General features: G+C 39.3%; 3 protein-coding genes across 12 annotated transcripts in view; 2 read left to right on the top strand and 1 right to left on the bottom strand.

Moving 5' to 3' along the window:
• Positions 1-63, top strand: part of LOC108577444 (esterase OVCA2) — a gene marked incomplete at its 5' end in the record, with an annotated part of 817 nt that extends 754 nt beyond the window's left edge. The window contains one exon of the mRNA XM_017940599.1: positions 4-63. Within this exon, the coding sequence (XP_017796088.1) occupies positions 4-63 (60 nt within the window). The remainder of the gene's footprint in view (positions 1-3) is intronic.
• Positions 64-543: 480 nt separating this feature from the next.
• LOC108578387 (transcription elongation factor B polypeptide 2) lies at positions 544-2433 on the bottom strand. 2 transcript variants are annotated; one of them, XM_017941711.1, is made up of 4 exons: positions 2336-2433; positions 2146-2239; positions 1678-1972; positions 544-733 (listed from the first exon to the last, which is right to left on the bottom strand). In XM_017941711.1, exons 1-3 carry the CDS (start codon positions 2336-2338, stop codon positions 1719-1721), a joined length of 351 nt encoding a protein of 116 aa, XP_017797200.1. In that variant the 5' UTR covers positions 2339-2433; the 3' UTR covers positions 544-733; positions 1678-1718. The 2 variants fall into 2 exon arrangements, with proteins under 2 accessions (XP_017797200.1, XP_017797199.1); XM_017941710.1 differs by lacking the exon at positions 544-733 and having other exon boundaries at positions 1570-1972.
• Positions 2434-4644: 2211 nt separating this feature from the next.
• Positions 4645-24803, top strand: part of LOC108577863 (phosphatidylcholine:ceramide cholinephosphotransferase 2-like) — a 23201-nt gene continuing 3042 nt past the window's right edge. The window contains exons 1-2 of one of the 9 annotated variants that reach the window (XM_017941122.1): positions 4645-4857; positions 22811-23187. In XM_017941122.1, the coding sequence (XP_017796611.1) occupies positions 4856-4857; positions 22811-23187 (379 nt within the window). In that variant the 5' untranslated portion in view covers positions 4645-4855. Of the gene's footprint in view, positions 4903-5045; positions 5162-6658; positions 6737-7694; positions 7772-8210; positions 8273-8457; positions 8617-13512; positions 13762-22434; positions 22509-22810; positions 23188-24803 lie in introns of those variants that run through there. The other 8 variants (XM_017941130.1, XM_017941098.1, XM_017941113.1 and 5 more) reach the window with 8 other exon arrangements.

Below are 24803 nucleotides of genomic sequence, written 5' to 3'. Positions count from 1 at the left end.
AAAAAAGAATATTATAAAGATTTTATTATTGAAATGTTAAATAAACACAAAAATAATTATTAACGTCTAGTTATTGTATACTATGTGATATTTAAATAACAATGAAATATATAAAAGCAGAAATTTATATAAGCTGAGAAATATAATTATCATTGAGCAATATTAGTAAATTTATTCAAATCAACTATAATTAAATATTATACAATATGCATTAGAGATAAAGTTTGTTAACAATTTATATTTAGATTTTCATATGGCAACCAAGATAAGAGAGCAAGATCATAACATATAAAAATGAATTTATAAAATAATAATACACAATCATTTATTACTTCACACTTATTATTGTACGATTAAAACTTGTTTAACTGTCTTATGAAAGGCACTACTAATTTCAAATGTTCAATATTTGAAAACTTAAATTACATATGTTGTAGAAATGTATTAAAGAGTGCCTTATTTTGTTGAATAGAATAGAATATATTAATTGCTTAGCTTAATTATATTGTTCATGCATACCTTCATATAAATTTTATTTCATGTTTAAGATGAAATATATGCTTTATGTGTAGCAAGTTAAATGCTGAAATAGATATCAACTGCCCTTGTTTATGTACTGTGACTTTCTATTATTTTTAGTTTTAAGATATGTAGATTTATATAGTCTACTATAGCAGTAGTGTATATCTATAAATGTTATTGTTATTTGTTCTTCAAATTCTCTTAGTAATGCCTGTAATATTGAACTTTGTTTAATAACTTTGAGAATATTGTATTTGAATATATATATAAACAGTCACAAAATTAACTTATTGCAGTATACTGGCATTTTAAGTTTTTAAATAACTATTAATTTAATTTAAGCAATTTAGATCTACTTAATGTATTAAATTGTAATTTCTATATGATAAAACTGCAACAGATTTAGGATTATATGTTAAATGTAATAAAATACATTTAAAGTATTCGTATGGTATAGCAAAATATGATTGATAAAAAAAAGTATTGTATTTCATACTGAAATGACCATTTACTTTATGTAATGTCATCAAATGTAATTAATTTATTAAAATATCTATTTTGTAACTGTGAAACCTAATGTTCAAAGTTTTTACAATGAATATTTTTAAATTTTGCACTTTAAGTTATAAGTGACATTGCTACATATGTATTTTACAAAATGTGAGGCGTTTTGTATTTAAAGCCTAATACACAAATTTATGCAAATATATAATTTAAAAAATGTATTCCAATAAGAGATAAATAGACTGAAAATACTACAAAATATTATAAGATAAAATACAAACTATAATCATAAATTACATGTGACTGAGGTATTTGGTCTATCTTGACATAAATAACAAAGTGTTGAAATATTTTTGTATCTACAAAAGATTATAATAAACTTGAATGTACTGGATTATAAATTTTACTTTTTATTATTTGTTCCGTAAATTTTTCAAGTACAAACAGTACTTGATTATTACTTACAAAGAGAGAACAAAAACCAAATAATTCATAACTACTTGGTACTCTCACTAAGTATTTTAAAAAGCCTCCAGACACTTTTAATATTCATATAAACTTGTATGTACCTAATATTCACATCATGTTTGCTTAAGCTATCAGCCTTTCTGGAAATATCTGATAATTATAAAACTGTATTGAATTCAACACCTTATCATCAGTTGGTTCACAAAGGTAATATTGTGTCAAGGTTATTGTTCTTGGCATTCAGTGGTTTCCTGAGATTTCATGACATCTGGTAGATCAGGTGGTAGTGAGAATGGGGTCATTTCTAAAGGTTCAAATTGACCATTATCTTGACGTATTGCTAATCCTACTAATGCAGGACATTGTGGTTTTGCAGTTGCAGATGTTAGCCCATAATCAGATAAAAGTTTACTATCTGACATTAGAACATTGTCTTTGTTGAACAGCTGTTGATTGACAGGTGGTACTTTCAATATACCTATGAGATAATTACGTTTGATACTAAATTATTCTAATTTACAGTGTATAGATGTCCGTAGTATCTTACAAAAATTAGTATAAAAAAAGAATAACAAATAATTAAAGCTTTTCTTTTGAAACGTCATACTGCGATTTTTTAACTTGTTTACGTGTAAAATATTAATTTCTTACCTTCTATCATTTTCTTAAGTTCAAGAACTGTCGTATTATCTTTCGCATCTGTAAATATCGTCATATTTTTTCGTCGGATCATTAGAAATACATCCTATGAAGAAAATTTGGATTATATTTGAGGTTATCTTGTTTTGATATAAATCAAAAAAGCATTACAAGAAATAATTGAATATTGACAAGAACTTACCATTATGAATTTCACTACGTATTTAAACTGACAAGAACAATTAATATCTAGCTCTTCTACAATGTTCCTTTGTTGATTATTGTTTACTTGCAGCTCCTCAGGTTAGAGACGAAAAGTTAAAATAAGGTAGACAGCTATGGATAACATGATCATATAAAACACGCCATTTGATTGGTTCTTCTTTTCAAACGTAAACTATGTATGGTGCAATGTTTGTTGCTTTAACCAATGACAAATTGATTATACTTTACATGCAACTATAAATCCTGAAATCAGAGGTGATATTATTTGAATACCTATTCATACATTGATACATCGAATTCGTAAATAAAATAAAAACATAATGGTATATTTTAATTACTAAGTACATTTAAAACGATGAATAAATTAAATATGTCATCGAAAAGAACTCATAGTTGCTGATATTTCTACCCTGTTGCTTGTAAAATATACAAAAACAATGTTTATATTACAAAAAATAATATGAAAAATGTGAATAAAATTAACTAGTTATCACATTAGATAAATGTTATATTATTATAATTCCAATATGTGAATTATAATTTCAATACGTGTCAACAACTCCCACCTACAGTAATTTTATCACTGCAATACGAAGATTCTCTATAATCACTAATCTACTTTATATTGTTGCCACAAACTTGAATAAATAAATAGTTGCAAAAATTGGGTATTCGTGTTTTATTAATAACAGTATAACAGTAAAACTGTATATAAATTTTACGCTCTTTATAAAAAGAGGAAACTAAATCTAATTCCTATTTGAAAAGGGACAAATAAAAGAGTGATTTTTAAATATTTCAGGATATAGAACAACGGTGCATAGCTTTCATGGAAGTATTTTGCAGGAGTAGTACTGCTTATACATGCCTAGTAGATTCCAAGGGAAGGTCCTTGGCCTTAGAGGCGCGGGGGCGTCGAACATTCGTGAATGAATTTCCTTTCCGCAGTGACGTCACTGGTTGCCATCAGTCCGTCGAGTCACCCATGAGAAAAGCGCGATCTATGAAAGGGCGCTTGCGCCTTTCAAAATGACCTCCTGCGCGGCGCTCTTGTGCTTTCCAGTGGAGACTCTACGAAAGCTCCGCTGTTCTATCGGTCACAACTCGAGTTCTACTGCGACGAGACGAGATGCGACCGTGGTATCTATCCGCGGAGTACTTCTTCAGGAAAGTTAAACTGCTACGAGAACGCAAGGACATTTAACGAGAAGTCGTTAGGGAAACAGACGAAGTAAGTTCGTCGCGGTATGTCCTGGTGCGCGGCGGATATATCGTAATTGAAATTTCGATTAACGTGCAACCGTTTACGAAAAAGCAAAGGGGAGTTTTTCGGAGGTCTACGTTGTGTTTATTCCTGTCATTATTTATTCGTTTATCTTTGCGTGTAGGAGTATTTTGTTTTTGATTGATCGATAACCGTGAATTGGGTCGTCCTCGAGTCGCGCCCCGAACAGTGGAAACATACGCACAGAATTCGCGAAGGTGGAAAGATTTTTTAATTGGTGTTCGAACGAGCATCAGCCGACGTGTTCGACAATCTTATATGTCTTGAGCAACGTCGACGTATATGATGAAATTACAGCTGTTCGTAATCGAAACGGATTACTGCTGGAGGAAAGCGTTGCTTAGGTAAGCGAGTGATCGCGGATTTTCACCAAGTTGCTTATGTTTTTAGCGCTTGTCACTAATGTTAAGCTTCTTTAGCGATGTTCCGTTTGAATATTAACGTCTTCTTATAGAATTAGATCATAGTACCATATTGTATTTTGTCATGATAAAAGAATAAGAATCAGGCGTTGATTCTTACTTTTGAAGTACAGTAGTTAATAAATTTGGGTATGGTGTTAAAAATTATCGAATGAAGTTAATAATTACTAAGATATATATTTATTTTATATTCTATACTTTTCAATATGTTTGCATAATAGAATATCATTATCTTATCTTCTTATTACCTTAGTTTCTTTTGTTATTTTCTCACATACAGTTCTATAATCGAATCGAAAATCATTAAATTTCATTAAAAAAAGTTTTGTGATATTTGAATATACCGCCAAACATACAAGTCGATAAAGTCAACGGTTAACAGCTGTCGGTAGCAAACTTCAATCGACTACTACGATTGCCGCTGTGTGTGTGTCGCTTTAAATCTGATGGTTTTCATAGGAGAGGAAGATGCGACGATGATTCAGAATGCTTTGGCTTTCTCGACTTGTCCCTCTTATTATTCACGTTCGCGGTCCTCTGGCTGACGCCATCTTCGTTCCTTTTTTTTTAAGTGTCAATTTTTTTTTAGAACTATACGATACAATACAGTGAACGCGTAAAAACGTAATGTGTGTGGACAGTGAGTGCGATGAACGGACATCGAACGGGCGGTCATCTAAATTGAAATGATAGAGTGATATCGCGATATGAGTTTGCGTCGTAGATCTGGTCTACAAGCATCACTGAAAGATTGCAAGCCAGAAAGGAGTCGTTAGCCGTACAAGTGTCCATGTAAAAGTCATTCACTTGAATTCTTCCCCTTTGAAGTATTTGTTGGTTAGTTTACGTGTTGTTTCGTACATGTGTTTTTCTGCCTTTTCGTTGCACTCCCGCGGAACGCATTGTCCAAAGTGAAAAAGGTCGAGTCCACGTTTGTTGGTTATGTTTCTGTTACAACCGTCTGCCGTAATTCGCACGCTTTTCTATCACGTTCCAGCTAGTGAGAAACTGAAAATATACAGTAGTGCGTGTACGTAGATAAAATGCACAAGTTAAGATTACCTGTCAAGGTTGAATTGCCCAGTGCTTTAACAAGGTATGGTGATATTTGATCTACAAGTATCGATACTGTTTTCTTCAACTTTACATATTCTCGTAATGTTCTTATATGTTAGCGTTGAGCTATAAGTAAAGCTACATCCCATTCCAGATTGTAAACAGTCGTGTCACGGAAACGAATAAATCGAAATAAAACATCTCTTTTTTATGTTGTAATTGTATGACACAATTTTGTTCCAAATACGTAGCACAATTCTATTTGTGTCTTTTACAGGACGTCAAAATAACTAGGGTGATTGTATGATTTCAATGCAAATGTAGTATGTATTAGGGGTACAAAGTTGTAACAGTCTGGAATGTAAGCTTTTAAAAAATTATTAGTATCGATACATTGTTGCTCAACTTTAATAATATGTCCCTCTAAATTTTGAAACACTAACAATAACCTTTGTTTCGCGTACGTATATGAAAAATTTTTAAATTTGCATTGTGCATGTATTCGAAATTGCCTCTGCCGGAGTAAGCATGAAACCGTTACGCTTACGATAGCATGCATTACATGTAGTATCGAAGTTCAAATTGAACAACTCAGTATATCCTGTTTGATTCATTCATGCAATCTGATAAAAAAAATAACCGTGTAATTTTTGGGTATATAATGCAGGTCGCTTGTGCAACTCGATAAGCGATTTTAGTCAAATCATTGAATATATTTTCAATTTAATATCAATTTTGAATGGAACGTTTCTTTGTAAGCAAAGATGGATTTTAAAAGATGAAATGGCTTTATTATTATCATTATTATCAATCGGTTTCATATAAAATTATTATAGTTAAATATAGAGAAGAATAATGAGAATCATTTGCAACAAACGAGTTAGATAAATCGATTTTAATGAATATGAGAGATATATAAAAGTAAAGAAACATACATTTTTATGTGTATTTATTATAAATAATAACGTGGTATTATATGTGCTTATATGTTTGAGCAAACAGCTGATTTGATTGTTTTTCTCTGAGCTTCGTTCAAAAACCGATTGGTCGTTGACCATCGTGCTGTTGCTTGTACATCGTAAGAAGTGACACTGATCGGATTAAAATTTTTTTAGCAGAAATATCTAGGGATCTTCGGTATCTAGAGTTGCGATTATTGAAACAGGATCGCAATAAAAGTGAATCATCGCGAAATACATTTAATTTATGATTATGGTGTATAAAGCTATGTTATGGCGTTTCTATGTTGGCAGTAAATTTGAGCACGATACATATAGGGGCACGCGTAAGGAGACGTTTATTCTATCATCATCGTGGCAGTCTTCCAACAGAAAATGCTGCTTGTTTTTCTCTACTAATTGAGTTGCACTCGTTGAGACGTTCACGCCGCCATTCTTATGGAAAGCAGCTGACCTTGGCAGTCATAAAACCTAATGCAAGCTGCAGGGCCCTATCCGCGTCTACCTAACTCTCCTACCATCCAGTTCCTCGTTTCCTGCGATACGTCGAACCTTTCGAGTAGTTTCTCTGTAGGCTTCACTGGCGAGGCACCAGTACGGCGTCGCTCATGTTAAGGGAGATCGCATTAACCGCGATCTGTAATATCGAATTTTATGTAAGTCGATTGACAGCGGTGACACGACGAGTAAAACGGTTCAACATACGGAACTTTCTGTTTTTCTTTTTTTAAATGTTTCTGAATTATAATATATATGCAACATAGTTTCTTTGAAAAACAGATTTTAGAACATAGAGGTTATAAATTGTTCCTCTTTTTGTTCGATACGGTTTTGTATGAAATATCTGAAAAGTGTAGCAAATATCCGCAGTGAAGTGTCGACAGTGAAATTGAAGGAAAAGTGGTAAAAAAATATGATGGAAATTTTCGTTGGAGTCAGAGTATTGTGCGTGGTGCGTTCCTCGAAGCTAGTGATCGATCGTTCGCGGTCGTCTGTCGAAGGGCGACGAGGTAAATGCGAGATTCCCCTGAACCACCTGTGTGTTTTCGAGTTCGCGCGCGCGCGGGTTCGCGGTTCCTTGGGTACACGTGCACCTAGCGGCTTAACCAGAGAATAGCACGAGCCGTGCCCGACTCCCGACTGCTCACCTACGTTGTGGCTTCTCGCAGTGTATTTTTGGCGTCGCACCTCTCACGAGACCTTGCACAGTCGATTCGAGTTCTCACTCGATTAATATAAATCAAAATCCTACCATTGAAGTATTCTTCGTTTGAATCCTGATCGTTTAACCTGAACGCGATCACAATTGCGGTAGTGTGATAGTATTTCGAGTTAGTTAACGGTGGAGATTTGCTCAAACGATCGCGAGTTTGTTGATGTGTATTCCTTTGGGCATGAAGTACCGTCGGTAACGTAAATCGTATAGGAACCTTTGATCGTGGCCAAGTAATGCAGCTGCAGTTACGTGATTCAGGCAGATTTTGGCGTTACACCTTTTACGAGACCTTGATACAGTGTACTCGGACTCTTTCGCTCAAAACTGTGTCGCTGGACATTCATGATCTGAAACCATGACGGTGTAGAGCTGATACGTTTGTACCTGTGCAAGTGGCAATTCAAGTTGCGTTAATGGTGTGGATTTACAAGCACGGTTACCATTAGGCTCCGTCGATAAGTTCTTAGACCAGCAAGTACGTAAAGTTTTGTCAACAACACGAGTCACATCTTGATTTCCGAACGCGATCAAGTTATGCAAATAATGCAGTTACCTGTTTGAACGATCTTTATCTCTCGTGTTTTTCTCTCTTTATTAGATTTCACGATTATGCATTCGTTGAACGCCAACCTGCTGGCACACCCTCAATGTTTACGCGTCAATGAAAATCACGATCTTGGGCGAAGCAACGTTTCGTTGATTCCTTCTATCTTTTTATCTTATTAAGTGATTTAATTGCGTCCATATTGACATGGTCGTCGTATTGTCTTCAGTAATATGGTTGCGCTGGTTTTTACCAGTCGCGTACCATAACGAAATGTGTCTTACTCCCTCTCTTGCTGACTTTGTGCCTGTTTCGCTCTGTGTTTCCGTCTTTCTCCTTTTCCATTGCCTACTTATCGAGCTCTGGCTGGCTCGTAGTATTTACGTTGTGCGTGAACATGAAGTCGGTGCAAACTGCTCTTTTGCCGGACATGTAAGTAGAGAGGGTTTATACTGAATAAATTTCACTTTTTTTTTTCTTTTTCTTTTCTTTTCTTTTCATCTTTTCATGTCGATACTGGTGACGCAGAGTACGTTTTCCGCGAAACAACTTATCGACGGTATTCCCCTGAACGCATCGCTTCATTTTTCTACACGCTTTCAGTCAGTGAAAAACGTTTACTCACCGACGGCTTACGTAAGAGAGCAATTATTTTCTGTTTACGGTGTGTCGGACTTGTATATGTTTCGAGGTTCTATTTGCTTGAAAGAAAAAAAAAAGAATTGGCCATCAGGGACGAACAACACATGGTATAATTTATCGACAAAGTGCGACAGGTAAAGTACTGTCTTCAGTCGTTAAAATAGCTGTGTACCGAGCCGATCTTTAAAGTAAGAATTTAAATTCGAATCTATCTAACTTGTTCAACACTTATAAAGAATAAATCTAAAAAGTGGTGATTTTATAATAAGAAATATAGCGCAAACGTTCTTCGTCCTTCGTCCACATTTATGCCATAACTTTTTTCTGCTAGTATTTCGGAATTTAGCCGGTAGAGCGTCAAGGCGAGGCAAAGTGAAGCGTGTCCGAAAAGAACGGTCGTTTATTTCGTACCTCGATAATTCGAATATCTCGCGGAGTCTCTCAACGTATTTTTCAAACACACGCAAACATAACCGCCTGTATGTTTACTCCCTCAGTTAATACGAGTTTCTGAGCGTGCTGGAAATTATTAGCATCGATTTATTTGTCCCATATCCACCAATCGTCTTCTACGGTTTTTCCATTTGTCAGAAAGTAATTTCTCGAACAATGCTGCTCGCTCGAAACCGCACCTATAGAACGTCGACGGAATCGATATCGTGTACAATGTACGGGAAATTGAAGAAAAGTTGAGATCATTATTAATGCAACAGGAACAAGGTAATAGGGTTGCGTTTTATTGGTTAATGCGAGGATATGCATATTCTGTGTGCGAGACCGTTGGCTATTCAAATTACAGGGGTGTGTAACAAGCATGTGTCAGGATAATTTAACTAGTCTCGAGGAAACAGTACTTGAATATAGTTCGAGTATTATTCAGATTCTAGTTTGAGAATTGTTGAATCGGTAATAAATGGTGAAGATAGATTCGTCGCAACAGTGGTGCAGCGTGATCAGCCATCTATTAGATTTTTTGAACATAGACCGTAGGTCACGTGATCGCGATCATTTGTTTCGATAGCGAACTGCAGCACGCAATTTCTGATACTTCGCGACAGATTATAAACACCCAAGGTATCTGTATTGAGTTCATAGATATACCTCAACGTTCTTTTTTTTAACGTTTCAATAAGTATTTGCGATAGATTCGAAAATATCTCATGATTCATCGAACCTTACCTGTCTAGGATCGAAGATCCGTCTAATGCGTCAGTCGTTGTAGGTGGAGTTGCGAATTAGTTACAGGGATAGAGGAAGTGAGTCACGGGCCAGGCTCGTTTATTCCATGATGTAAACGTGTCTGTTATAAAGCCGACTTTTCATGATGACGTTTTCTCGTGGTCATTCGAGAGTTGGATGCATTTCGCACTCGTCATACTATGTTCCCGCTTCTTTCTAAGCCGCATACTTCGTCCAGTGCGTTTCTTGCATGTCACTGCGCAGGCTCGAACTACGTAACGTACCAATGAGTGCATTCTTACACTAATTTAAGGTTACTTCATACAACAATTTAAAGGTTACAATCGTCTACTTGGAAGGTCACCTTGTTGCATGTTTGCAAACTCGTTTAACCTTCCAGGAGTGAGTCGTTGAACTTATCTTTCAACACGAAGTTTTTCAATTCTCTACGAAAAAGAAAAAAGATTCCTCTCTAACATGTAAATGTGGTTCTCGCATAGTAATTGGTAACGGGTTCAACAAATCCATCAATTTCTGATCGTTATCCGGCGGTCGTTCATTATCGTAGAAACTTTCAATGGAAACAACTTATATTCCAATTACAATTATCTTATGTATTTCGTCAACGGTTGTAGACGTTCGCGTTGTCGATCGTTTATTGAGTAGTCAATAGATAATCGATTGTTTATTCCATTAAATCATCGATCTATTTGTAATTCGTTTGGAATGCGTTCAGAATTCTACCACATTCAAATCGTTTTCGTACATGTTCCTTATCCCCACGTGGACGTAGAAACACGAGCGCGTAGTTATTCGAACAATTGCTATGGTGTCAAACGTCGGAACCGACGGTTTTACGAGCGTGTCGTTGCCTGCCGCCGGCCAGCTTGCGCATCATTGCGTAATTACACGAACTTCTGGATCCATCTTGTCTGAACTGGCTCTCCGATTTCGTTCTAGAAAACGTGCTGTCGGATCAATACCTTTTACAGTATTTGTATTTTAACCTTATCGATTCCGGCTTGGTTCGAACGTTGCATCTTTTGTGATTTCACCGTTACGTTACACCCGGCCGATACGCGGCAATTATCGGGTCCGAGATAATAATTAAAAGCCCTTGCACTACGCGTAATCGTATCTCTTAATCGAACGTAACGGCGGACGATGCAAACGATCGTTTAGATAACCGATACTGTTGTGCCGGTCCAGTCTTCCTATCTGGTTAATTTATGTAATTTAACTGGCAGAGTGATCGTTCAGTGTTCAGAGTGATCGTTACCGTGATCCGCTTATAGTCTTTGTTTTCGCTTCTTTGTTCAATCGTATCTCGTAGTCTGCGTTTTAAATTAACCTTTGCTCATTCTCGATCGTTACACATCCATTTAATCCCTTTCGGATTTATACGAAAGAATGCGTGTTGTAGGAACGATAATGTTCATCTTTCTTCAAAGGTGTTGTCAAACTGCCAAAGTAGTACATGTGTATAGCTGGTGAAAGAAATACCGCGATGTCGTAAGATCGGTCAAGAGTTGGAAGTTTACATGCACCGAGTATATCAACAAGCGAATCGACAGAAGCTCGAGAAGATAAAGCATCGAATTCTCGATCGTTAATTCGGTCGCATTCGAAAAACGTAAAATGTCGCATGAGACCCTGAACGCGACTGCATCGGAGTCGGTGTTGCTACTTAATGCTTGAATTTCTAACCTCGCTATATTTCTTCCATCGACTATATACATATGCCTATACACTTTTCAGTTTCATCAGTTGCGTGTTTCGTGCACACGTTTTCCCCGGGACTTAAATAAAAGTTGAAATCTCGATTGAAAGTTCTTAGTTGGACGTTGATAACATCGTATAAGAATGATCCGATTCTTTTGTTTCGACCAGAATAACGTCAGAAAATTTCTGTGTATTTAACGAACAAATGAGCACACCTGTGCTCGACGATCGTATCTTTGCAACGAGTACACCCAAAATAAACTCCTTTAAAAAGTTGGATCGAAGTGTTTTGGTCATGCAAACGAATCTCTCACGATTTTTCGAAAGTATAAGGTAATTCTTCCGTGGCGAGAATATTTTTAATCGGTCGTTAGCGTTGTGTGAAAGTTCTACTGCGTATAGAATGTCCGATTTCAATGGTAGACAGTCGAAAAATGAAAAAAAAGGAAACACGTTAAATTGAACAACAGAGTTGCGACACAGTGGCGCTAGTAGTGGGGGAATTGGCCTTGAGAGGACAGATCTTTAATGCGGGCTATAATTGACGTTGCGATTATACACCCGGCGCTTTCTCGTTAAAAAAAAAGAAAAAAAAAACAAAGCCAATGGCGAAACGATTCGTTCCGCTATTCTTCAGGCACACTATCGGTCCACGGAGACGTTTTAAATCGGTCCATTGTTTGGAGAAAAGTTTTCACCGTTCTTTCGTAAGCCAGGCAGCGATAAGAGAGTTAATTGCTCGCGGACAAAGTCGGTTACCTTCCATCCTAACGTTTTATCGCCATGGAAAGCGCGGCCGATTATTGGGCGAGAAAGAGACCCCGATAAATATTCATTCTCTCCCCGTATTGTTATCGTTCTCGAGGCGGATTTCTCGCTGTATTATTTCGCCCGGCCCGATTCACCGCCCAGGCTAATTGGCTTTCCTCACGAAAAATCCTGCGTATATCGACAAACGTCGAAGGTGTGTCGATCTAAAGACCATCTCTTACCTCTCCCCTTCCACTTATCTTATTTTATTTCGGTTCGATTCCACGGTATTTGCCTCGTGTAAACGTTTCGCAGCCGGTCGAACGAAAAAAATACGACTTGTGCAATTCGTAGAAGCACCAAGTCGTTGTTCAAAACGGCGGTATCATGAATATTGACGAGTGTACGTAGCCTGGTGATAAAAAGTTCGATATAACCAGCGTTGCAGAAAGGGGTATTACGCAATTTCGTCGGTGGTGGTCATATTTGTCGACTCGTTACGCGAGTTTCGCAAGTGGTGAAAAATTGTGAGCAGTGAAAAATTATAAAAAGAAAAATTCTCGAAATTTTCAAAGAAGCATACGATCCAACGAATATCGAACATTACAGTAGCTCCTAACACTAACGAAGCTTTCTCTTGGCACCGTGTTTAGTCACGTGGGGCACGATTATTGCACATGTTCTTTTTCGTTCACCTTAAGTTTCACCGTTTCTGCAATCAAATCATCGTTCATCTCATCTCCCGCTCTTTTCTTTAGCTATTCGAGCTAAATACAAATACCCTTCGAGATTTACCGACATTTTCTTTGAAACATTAGCGCGACTTAAATGTTGTTAATTTTAACAAAGGAATATCTCTAGATATTTCACCGAGCAAATTCGTCGATCTTCCGTTTAAACCTTCGATCTTTCGTAATACATCGATAAATTTTCTTTCCAGACCCTTCGAATAGAACTACCCTCCGTCGACTGTGTTCCGCTAGAAAATCGTCAAAAATAAATATCCACTCGATACACGAAAGGTTCTCAACCGATAATATGGAAACATTTTCCAAGGATAGCCCACGATACTGGGAAATCTAACTGTCACACTGTACGTGTATCGGCTTTATCGTTGTGCATTTTCCCAGTTACGTTCGAGGCGATAAGCCCGATATAATACGTACACCCGATGATACGGTTTTCATCGGCCGCGTGGACAATATCGCCGTCGTTCCGAACGGTCCCAGTGTCCTCCCATGGTCGACGAAAATGGTTACCTACTATCTGCTGCCAGTGTGTACAAAGTGCTTCGTCGGTGATTAAATAACTAGTTCTGAACAATCGTCTAATAATGTCGAACCGTCTTCTCCCGTTCAGTTTGTCCGATTATTCACGCTCGAATCAACCACGTGCTGAAATTGTTCGTAAGGATGATGGACGTGATCGTAGAATGGTGTAACTCGATGAAACGAATCGAATTAGACTGTTTAAACTATCCCGTCTCCGATGGACGACGGTGTGAAAGGGACTGTGCGTGAAAATAGGCGGTTATCGGCTGATCACGCAAATCAGATGGGCCAAGTGGAAAGTTGCACGCGGAGGAGTGCAAGTGACGTTCCATTAGGCATAGAGCTCGACACTCGAAGGTAATTGACAAGTGCTGATCATAGGAGAAGCTATGTTGTATGTAGAATATGCAAATGTATATTTTAGTATTTTTTTTTTTTATTTTTACTATATTTATGCTTTACGTATATATGGCTAACTACAATTTTTCAGTATAATTAAGCATTTCTTTTTATATTGTTAAAAAAAAGAGCTTAGGATTATTTTCTTTCTCTCTCTCTCTCTCTCTCTCTCTCTCTCTCTCTCTCTCTTTCTCTCTGTCTATATATATATACACACACTCGTTAATTTTCATTCTATATCATTGGTATCGTTCGTCTTCATTAGCCTTCAGGCACCTACTTCGAAGTATCCCGACTTTTACTCCTCCGCGTTCAATTGCAGTCTACACACGGTCGCATTATCCCACGCTTTATTAACCTGTTGCTAAAGGGTCTTTAATAGCGACACCTCTGCAACACCTCGTGCACGCGTGACACTTCTACAGAGAGTCGAATCAATAGAAAATAGCCGGGTATTATACGTGATTAAAATGATTTCAAAGTTGTTCTACGTCACGTTGCCCGTCGATGAATATTCCAAGAGATTCGTACGAGGGAAATCTCTCGCACGATATATGGGTGTCGTTCTAACTGGGAAAAAGGGACTTATTCGCGGGGTATGCGGGTTCCCCTGGCCAGCGGCGGATATACTGGGTAAAAAGTTTCCTCCTGTTGCGGATAGACACGGTTTCAATTTCGAGAATATTCCACGTCGATTCGAAATCCATCGACCAGCGGTAAAGAGGACAGAGACGAGGCAGGAGGAGGAGGCACCACAAACCTTGGTCGAACAATTGCCTCGAATCGCTTTGTTCGGCTTTCCGCGAAGAATTACTTGACCTTTCGGCGAAAACGTTAACCCGTTCTAGTAGCTTCGGCATTGTCGGTTTTCGTCTTGGATTTTTCAATATAATTGGCTCGTTGAACGCGCGCCTCCAACCTATTATTTCATCGATAGGCCGCAACAAACTTTTCCGCAGGTGTATACCGCGAGTGGAATCGTCGGCTTCTCTTGAGTGTACTTTGGCTTCTTGGCGTGTTAATACATAGTCCGTCTGCCTTGCTAAAGCTTCGTCACTGTTCAGAATGTAATAAGAAAATATCGAGTTCGATATCGATGTTCCAAGTGAAAACGATCAAAGGTGTCGTAGATCAAGTTGGCTGTTTCTCGTGGATCAGTGTTTCATATCAGTTTCAAATTCTCCTCGAAATTGCAGTTTTTCTACATCGTTGCGTACTCGACTATTATTTCCTCAAATGATACAGGAAGTTGCGCAGCGTTCTTCTCCATCTTCAATTCGTCGCAGTGGTATGTGTCTCGGGTGAAGTAATTTTCCTTCGACCACGAACAGTTTCTTCGAATTTTTAACTAGATGGAAATTCGTTCGAAAAGAAACTGGCGAACTTCAAGTTTCCAAGTTTTCCTCGAAAGTGTACCCGTTTCGTCGAGAATCGCAAGGCATGGTATTTCGTGGCGTGTAATTTTACGAGCACTTGCGGCGCGGCTATTAAGATACCTTCTTAAAAGCGTACGTCGGTTTGTTAGCCTCGTTTAAACCTCCACCGACGATCATAAATGGATTAATAAAATTCTGTTTACCCGACCTGTGCTGAATCAACGAAATGCGCCGCGCCGCCTTGCTGCTGGCCGGCTGTTTTCCTTCCGTCTATTTTGCTCGCGATTTGCTAAAACGCAATCGTAGGAATTCACCGAACGGCCGACTTAACCCTAATACACCGCGCATATCGCTCAGGGACCCCGCTCAGAAGCCACCCATCGACGGACAATCAATTCTTTGTCGTTTACCGCGCTCGTCGTTAATTATAACCGCGCGTCATCGCGTGTTATTCGCGTCGTGTCGAATTGTTCCCCTTGTATTGGCGAAAGAAGGGGAGGAACTTTGATTCTATCGTTCCTATACGAGTCCGTACAGGTTTATTTCTTGTTCTTTCCTTTTCGATTCGAAAGTTTTTCGCGCAAGTGCAATTTTTAACGAGCTGTAAATCGAGGTGAATGTTAAAACAGCGAGCAACTGCGATGAAAACTAGCGACTGGAAATTACGGAGCTGATTTTTCTTTATCTTTTTTCGGAAGAATTGTGTATTTTAAGAGTGACACAGAGTTTGTGCAACACAAGAGAGATTACGTGTTTCTTTTTAATGAAATACACTTTGTTCTACTTCTGTACGCATTTCCTACGGTTTATCTTACGATTAAATACGTCCACTTCCACGTCTCTCCGCTTGTTTCCTCCAACATTGGACACGTATCGTCTTTGTTTCGTTATCTTTTGTTTTACTTAGAAAGTTCCTGTTTAAATTATGCATGCGCCATATTCCCCCTTCCGTTCAAATTCTTGCCCTCTTTCTTTTATCTCTCTTATTGTTAAACAACTGAAATCGATATTTACACGGTACAGTCGAAGATACTTCGCTATTTTGACGAACGAACGAATGGAAATTTCGGTATCGAGTAGAAGAAGAGCTGAAGAAATTTCTTTTTCTCAACTTTTCGCAATAGACAAATATCAATTTTACATATTTCTCGAAACAAGGAGAAAATACGAGAATTTGCATCACGTACAAAGAGCTGCTTCGTATTTGCTTTTTATTATCAGCAGAAGAATGATCTTCGTGAAACGTTTCTTTGCCTCGCGAGAGAGTTCAAAGCGACCGTAAACGCGACCGTGAAAACCCAGCAGTATCCGTGACCGATAACCACTATCGGCATATTACGGCGATCACGGTGGTAATCCTTTATGTAACGCTGTCGAAAACGGTTTACAAAGCCGCAACGTTAACCGGTCGTAATATTATCGTTCCGAGCGACACCGTTGACAATGGTGGCATAGATAACGAGACGTGTAAAACAGCCCTTATAACGGTCCACAGACCGCAATGATTTGTTGCGTAAATCGATCGTACGTTAAGTGTCCGCGCTCGATCGTTTCGATCGCGATTATCTTTTTAAGTACAGTACACCGGCCTGTTACAAGCGCGGCTAACCATTTTCATATTTTCTTCGCCCGATAGAAACCGGTTTCTCTCTTTTTCTCCAGCGTAAAAAGAATGCAAACACACGTACACGCGCGTGATCTAAAGTGTAATCAAAAAACAATACGCTTCCTGCGGCGCGATTCCGTGGTATCCATAACTCTCCGGTGGGAGTAAATTCTCCGATGGAAAATAAAATTCCAGATTAAACCTAACCTAACCGCACACGCCGTTCACGATGAGTCATATTGTCCGATTTCTCGTGTTACTACAAAGAAAAGAAAAAGTTGGATAAACTTTAAACTTCAACCAAGTCTCCAGTCGGAAGAAAATATTTTCCGTAGAATTTCTACCTATCGGTCATATCACATTCACGACGACTTCTTTCTTTCTTTTTTTCTGTCCTTGCCACCTTGGCAATAACTTCTTCATTCAATCAGTCGAAGGCAAATGCATTTTTCCACGAGCGATGTTTATCGTGCCGGAAGCGAATTAGCCGTCGAAGGACGGAAGCGGCGGGAAATATCGGGACGGAAACTGGGTCATTTATAATCCACGTATTTTCAAGTGTGCCGCGAGAAAGAGAGAGAGATAGAGGGTCTGTATGTGTGTACACAGAAGAAGCTGCATGAGAAGCTAACGGAGCCAACTTATCGGGAGAGATACTTCGTTATATTTCATTAGTCACGGATTCTCCTTGCTCTTTTTCCGCGTTTCAAGGTTGGAAACGTCGAAACCGGAACCCGCGCATCGCGCCACCGTTGCTGTGCGCGCGTATATACAGTCGCTTCCTACGACGTAACGTGAAACATTTCTCGAGCCGTCGTAAATTATGCGAACTGTCGACGACGCAGGTAAAAAATGACCCAGTTTTCTAGTAAGCATCGGTGCAACCGTTCGAGCAGCTAGAGATAGAGGAGAGCCGAACGTCGTTTCCGTCGTCGTTGCGCTGCTGGCTTTAATCCTTCGACAGGTAACGCTGATTTAACCCTTTCGCGTGTGTTAAAAACGACCGTAGCGACACTTGTGAGAATTTCGAATAAATGAATATTTGAATATTTCGACCAATGTTCTCGAGAGCTCGCGCTGAACTCTTCGATTAATTTATTATGTATACATTATAAAGAAAGAATAAATATTGTTTATGATTTGATACTTTTTGTGTTTCGTTATTTATTTATATTCTCTTACATTTCGAAATATCAGTTGCTATAAAAAAAGAATCACGATCCCAAGTGATATCGAAGATAGAAGTGGGTCTACACTGACCCAGAGACAATTTTTATTTAAATCAATAATTTTATATTTTCTGAGAGAAAATTTATGAATATTTATCTAAAAGGAATAGTCGACTGTGTTGAACGGAATAAAATTTGATGAAATAATTCGCTTCTGTTGCGAAAGGGTTAAAGGAATGATAAAGAAAAAGAAAAAAAGGAGAGTTGATCGAGACGCCTCGAGATGCATTGACGCATGTTTTTTTTGTAAACTGCTTTTGACCAGCGGATGAATATTTTTACGCTGAGTAACCGATCGTTCTGTTTGTGAGTGGCCTTCGCGAAAACCGAACTGCCATTCGCGAAGGTTGAAACAGGCAAAGATGAGAATAATGCTCAGATTGATCCTTCGCCGTACTATGTCGAGGCTGACTTGTTCGTAATTTGGTTTGACTCGAGATTTTACCTTTTACGAATATCGAGTGACACTGTGTAACTGTAACTCTGTTCCTATTGAAGATACAAAGAATAATTGTACAGCAAAATTTCGCGTTATTTAACAAACTCTATCGTCGTGAAGTGTAATCGTTTTAGAAGTAGGTATATTGGTACAGTTGCAAACTGCAAGTGCTCTTGTTTTCTGAATGAAACCCTACGATTTTTTTACACGAATCGATTCCTCGTGGCATTCTGAATGAAAAATGTATCAATGTGAAATCACGAGAAATTCTATACTTTTCGTAATATTTCACTTTTTCATTCAACATCTACAGCAAACGTTCCATCGTTACGTTCATTTGCCCAGCACTCACGTTTAAACGGCCCAGTTACTTGACTCACCCTGTATACTTCTAGAAATGTTATGTACGCTTTCGTCATTGATCGAGATTGATTTCGACTTGCTGCTGTAGGCGATGGCTATTTCAGTCGAAACTTCAACTTCACTTTATCATGTCCAGTTACGTGACATAAGTTACGATGTCCACCTCGGGGCGAGCATGAGTCATCTGGTGTTGTATGTTAACACGTCGAGGTTCACCGAAGCACTCTTCTTCTTCTTTTTCGTGAACCGTGTTATGAAATGAAATTTGCACTTGCATGTATCGTGATGGATTTAGTACTGAAAATTTGCTGCTCTTTTTATAATGAAATTTCGAAGTACGTGTTGTTTGTTATTCTTACCGGAATTAGCTACAACGCGCTATGCATGTATTAGGGGTACAGTGTTTGAGAATAGTTTATTTTCAGGGATGAATTTAGTTTCTTTATTTTTCCTCTGGAATAAAAATCATTCAGAGAATTGGCGAAACTTGTGTGATTTTATTCAATTCGTTCGTCAAGTTAATCAAGTTCAATTGAAAATATCAGTCCTATTAGTTTGGTCAATTTTGCATGACCATTGAAATCTCATTGATAAATCTGAGGATGAGGGGAAATTAATTAAATTCGATAAGATGAGATAAACTGACTGGAAAAATTGGATGGAAATTATTACGACGGGTTTCTCCGAAACATCACGCTAATTTATGGTTAAAAATTTCACGAATGAACGTATTTCAATATTTCTGGGCTTAAGTAGGTGTTTAAAAATTGACAAATAGATCACGATTCGAATCTCAACCCTTTAATCGAAAGGACTCTTTCTCCTCTGACATTAGATTAACTAATGCAAGGTACGAAAGTAAAACGGAGCTCGCGAGATCATTTGCAAGGAACAGAAGGTATAGTTTTGTGCCTTATGAGAGATTCCCTCGACACGTGGCACTGGAATTCGCCTACGAAGGGACTTAGCTGAGTTTAAAGAGGTCGTCGGTCTGAAACGTCGTGACGCCAAGGTTGTAAAGGTCTCATTTGGTCGCTTATCGGGTCGCTTAGGTCAAATCTTCAGTTCCTCTGCAATTGACCCCCATAAAAGTCTAGATATTGTTTCAGAAATTTTCCCTTCCCCCGTTTCTTCAAAGGGCAATGCCATCGACATCCCGCTTTTATTGCAGCATGCACTACCTAAAACCTTCGGGTCACTTGACGTTTCCTTTCCTGTTTAACAAGGGTGTAATTAAGGTTCATGAACTTGTCTGTCGATACGCGGTCTTCTCTTCCGTTTCCAACTAAAGTGACCCTTTTTCGAAAATAGCCTTCTCGTCTATCCTCACTTAACCATTTTTACTGCTTCGTGACTCGAGAAATAAGAAGAAGGGGGGAATGAAATGTGGGCAGGTGAAAGGTTGTGCAAACATCTTGCTTTAAATACTATAAAAAGGTGCATTTAATAATACCAGGCAAAGTATAGTATATCGACGAGACAGAGAAGTCCTTTGCTCTGTTCACTGTAATTAGCTAATGTCTAATTAGACTTCATATTCCATAACGTAGTTAATTAAGTTAGTCGAATATAGACATTACACTGCCGCTACTATTATCACTATCAGTAACGCGATTTAATTAACCAAATTAAACCGAAACGGAAGACCGAAGAAGACAAACAGTCGCGTAATTCGAGTAGTCACGGAACGTCAGAGATTCCCACAACTGTTCCAGTGTGTTACATAAACTTTGATCCTAGCTCTAGGAATAATATACTGCGAACGTAACGATAGCAATAGGTGACCGGCCCAGCCAGCCAGCAGCCGGCTCGCTATAATTCTCTCTTTATCGTCGCGTGTTCGTTCGTGTAGATTACGGTTGATTATAATTTTTCGTCTTATCAGCCGGTACAAATTGTCAGGTTGGGGGCTCCACGTTCGCGTTCGACTGGTCATCGAAATTATCTGCGCGGGGATTAATCGTTCTATTCAGCGCGCAGAACGCGTGATCCGCCTGCAAAGGAATTCTCTTATCGTTCGGTGCCACCCGCGGGTTAAGCTTCCCCCTCTATTCCAGCGCGTTTTCTGCTTCGTTTTCACGGGACCAAGAGGAGAGAATCCTTCGAAAAACGAAGAAAACGGAAATCTATATAAAAAGAAACAGAATTACGGTCGCGCGCGCCTCCCAAATAGATAAATCAGCAAATTAACCACGATTCGCGTTAATTGTCGACGAACGAGAGATTCCAGACGGAGTTAATTAAACTCGAGCCGTCATCAGATAACCGTATAGCCTCTTCGAACAATTTCAGGGGCGGAATTTAGCCAGTCGAACGATTAAACTTCGCTCGCTATAAATCAGTGTCGCGCCGGAGAGAGACGATCGTAAGAGGAAGTTAAATTGCCGGGAGAGAAGAACTTTAGGATATCAACTTCCCGCATTTCCATTCTCTCCCTTTCCCTTCTTTAACCTTATTTCTTAATTTCGAAACCGCAACTGTGTCGTTGTTCTCTTCGTTTCTTTTTCCCCGTACATTCGTCGATTAACAGTCGGGGCAACGTGTTTTTCCCGTATCACGGGCGATTACTCGCGAGCCATTATCGACGAGGAATGTCTCTCTGCACTCTGCAAACTTCCTGTGCGGATGTCTGGCACGGCCTCGCCCATTCTAGGATTCGAACGGAGCTCTCTCTCTCTCTCTCTCTCTCTCTCTCTCTCTCTCTCTCTCCATCGAGCTCGCCTTTAAAGCAAGAGTGTGCCTTGCTATACCCGTCGATGTATCCTTAACACGATAACCTTTTGCTCCGACAGCGCGATGATAACTAAAAGTGGAGCGTTATACCGGACTGCATCGTTGAGCGCCAACGAGCTGGTTAAACGCGGCGGTCTGCTCGAGAACATTTTATCGAGCGGCAACTTGGCCCCGATTTTTCCTTCGCCTGGTGACGAGTAAGGAATTTTTTTCCCTCCTTGGTACACCCGGGTGGAGAATTTCTGTCGACGAAACATTGTTGATGATCGATCCGAACTGGATCGACAAAGATGACGAGAGAGAGGAGAGATGGCTTTTCTCTTTCTGTGTGTGTGTGTGTGTGTGAGCATTGTGTCGCCGTCGCTTGGAATTCAGCGTGCAGCCGTGTCTATAAATAATGGCGGTTCATCTGCATTTAGATTGATACCGATCGTTCTGCCCTGGCAACGTTAAATTGTTCAGCTGTTCGAGCGACTTCTTTTTTCTTTTTTCGTTCTTCCTTTTCAAACCAGAGACTGATCCGCGAACTCGAGTGTGGCCGATTGGAAAATCTCGCGCGGAGTTCCATTCCAACGTGCTGAAAGATAAAAGTGTATTAATAACATAACTGATAAATGTAAATGACAATGTAGAGATAAGTGCTGTTTTAGAATAACGTGTAGAAGGAAGTTTCTAATACAACAAGAAAAACTGAGCAATAAATTCTCACTGAACGTCGTAAAATTGGGAAAAAAAAACTGCTTAAAAATGAAAGAGGATGTGTTATTTCCGCAATTAGCACTGATCGCACAGTAGTTCATGCAAATTGCAGCAATTAAGGATGCATATTCATCACGCTAGCCAAAGCACACACAAAAAAAAAACAGAAACGATACAGAAGTCATCTTCGATTCATCAAGAATACTCCTCTCGGCATCTCCTTCACGCTCGATCTCAAGTTAATCGCCAACGACTTAATGGTACTTAATCGTTTCAAAAAAATCCACATCATCGTATGTCGAACCCAAAATTGCCTCTTATCGTAGCAACGAAGTACCTAGAAAGAGAACAACACCTTTAATTTCCTCTCTGGCAAGGTCCGCGAGAGAGAGGAAAAAAAAAAAGAAAAGAAATTTCCTTCCGAAAATCCCAAATCGGACCAAATTCACATCGATCCTCTCGATCCTTCTTCCGGAATCCTCGCGGGAGAGCTGAAACTGTTTCGCCACGTGGAGCAGCGCGGAACAACTGCGATGATAGCCTGTGTGTCTTCTGTTCACAGGATGGTATTGGACCCCAAGGTCACGAGTCTGCATAGTGATTACGGAAGCTTCGATCGACCATTGGGCGCCGGCGAGGGCCACGAGAGGGACGTCGAGGCGGCTGTTGATGGAAGTAGCAACGGGATGGCACAGTCGAGTGACGTTTATCAACGGCAACCGTTATTACCTGGCGCACCGGCCAAAGGCAAGGATAAGTGGTCCGGAGTGGCATCTGGCTCAGATTATTACGTAGACGATGAAGACGAGAAGATCGACGGTCTTGGACGACATCCTGGTATACCGAATGGATCTGGGAACGGTGTCGTCAAATTGGACATACCCGCACCTCTGCGCGAGGAGCCACGTTTCCCTAAGGAGAAATGGAAAACGTTTATTGGTAAGAAGGAATCTCTTCTTCTCTTTTCGAACGTTTCGTTGGATCACATGTGAGGCGTGTATGTGTGTCTCTTCAGGTGTAACGATCCTTTCTTTTCTTTTTCTTTTTTTACGAAGAATGTTTAAAGATGTGTGCATATATGGCTTCACTCTGTACAGGTGTTATCTCAGGTGTTTCGCAGATTTGTATTCGAGGTTTTTATTGGTCACTAATAGAGAGTTGAGACGTGCAAAGATGTAGCTAAGGTTCTACTGTGGCGTGTTAAATATTCGATACCACGGTATCTCTCATTCGTGACGAAATTTTGATTAGATATCTTGTCGAGCTGATAAGGATCTTCAGATAAAGATACAACAAAGAGAAACACACCAGAGGGTTACGTAAAGGAATGGAGGAAAAGCTTCACTCGTAATTTCGTCGACAATGAACTCTCTTTAGGTCGTGACTTCTCTCTCTCTTTTTCCCTCTCTCCTGTGGTGTATGCACGCTCCATTCACACGACGGGGTGTCCATCGAGATCGAGGTCGCTACGTGGCCTGGTATTCCGGTGCAGATCTGCTCCGGAGGCTGATCTAATATAACCAAGCTCGATCGTACGTGTTCTTGAACGATGAATCCGAAACGATCGAGAGTCATTAGAATGGACTGCTGTTGGGTACCGTTAGAGAGGAGGCTAGTTCGTCGTATGAACTAGATCGTTGCATGAGAAAATTTTCTGACCATTTTTTAGCTCACCTCGCGAGCACTCAACGATCATGTCGATGTGTACTGTTTGGAAGGACTATCGCTAAGATTACCTTTTCGCTCATTATCGATAATTGCTGAAGTAATAACTTATCGTTGTTTTTTTCGTCGAATGAGAAACAAAACACGAGATAACGACGACTTGTCTACGTCGCTGCGACTGTCGATGCAAGATTAACGTCTTTCGTCTGTAATTGCTATTTTTGTTTTGTTTTATAACAGTTAGAATGTTTGTTTATATTTTGTACTAAAGTAAAATAATCTTTTAAAGCATTAATTTTCATTTATTATTGCTTGTAACACTGTTTAGTGCTAGTTTATCGAAGAATCGCAAGTGTTACGCAAAAGAGCGATAAAAATCTTATACCACATCGCTTAATTAAGCGTTAAAGTTTGTTTTCAAGGCGCAAAAAGATTCGTCGTTTCATTACATTCGATTACGTTTGAAAAAGAAATGCTCCTGTTTCTCAGTTTGCGTAACGTTCGCCGTAGCGTGTCCGAATGCGTCACCCAGTATGCTAATGAATGACGCAGATCCATTTCTTGGTGTCGTGAGCTTCGCGGAGGCTTGCTTGAGGACTAAATGGTAGGCTGTTCCGTGAATGTTTGCGGACGTAGGAATGGCTTTGACGGTGGACGTTGAAAAGCTTTTCCCTTGTTGGTCGAAAGCCAGAGAACCAGCTGAATTTTGGCACCGAGCCATTTCCTGCGAATCTGTGTTATCGTGGTACCAGGTTTCGCGTTGTAGCTTTTGATTAATATACAGGGTGTTCCAGGACAAGTGTGATGCTCGAAACGACGTTTGAAATTAATGCTCCTTCCGAACAATGTTAATAGCTTCGTGCGACTACTTTTTCTTCCTGAAATATTGT

The sequence above is a fragment of the Habropoda laboriosa genome, unplaced genomic scaffold, assembly GCF_001263275.1.
Source record: "Habropoda laboriosa isolate 0110345459 unplaced genomic scaffold, ASM126327v1 scaffold5, whole genome shotgun sequence".
In the NCBI taxonomy this organism is placed as follows: Eukaryota; Metazoa; Arthropoda; class Insecta; order Hymenoptera; family Apidae; genus Habropoda; species Habropoda laboriosa.
This window is presented reverse-complemented; position numbering and strand designations above follow the sequence as displayed.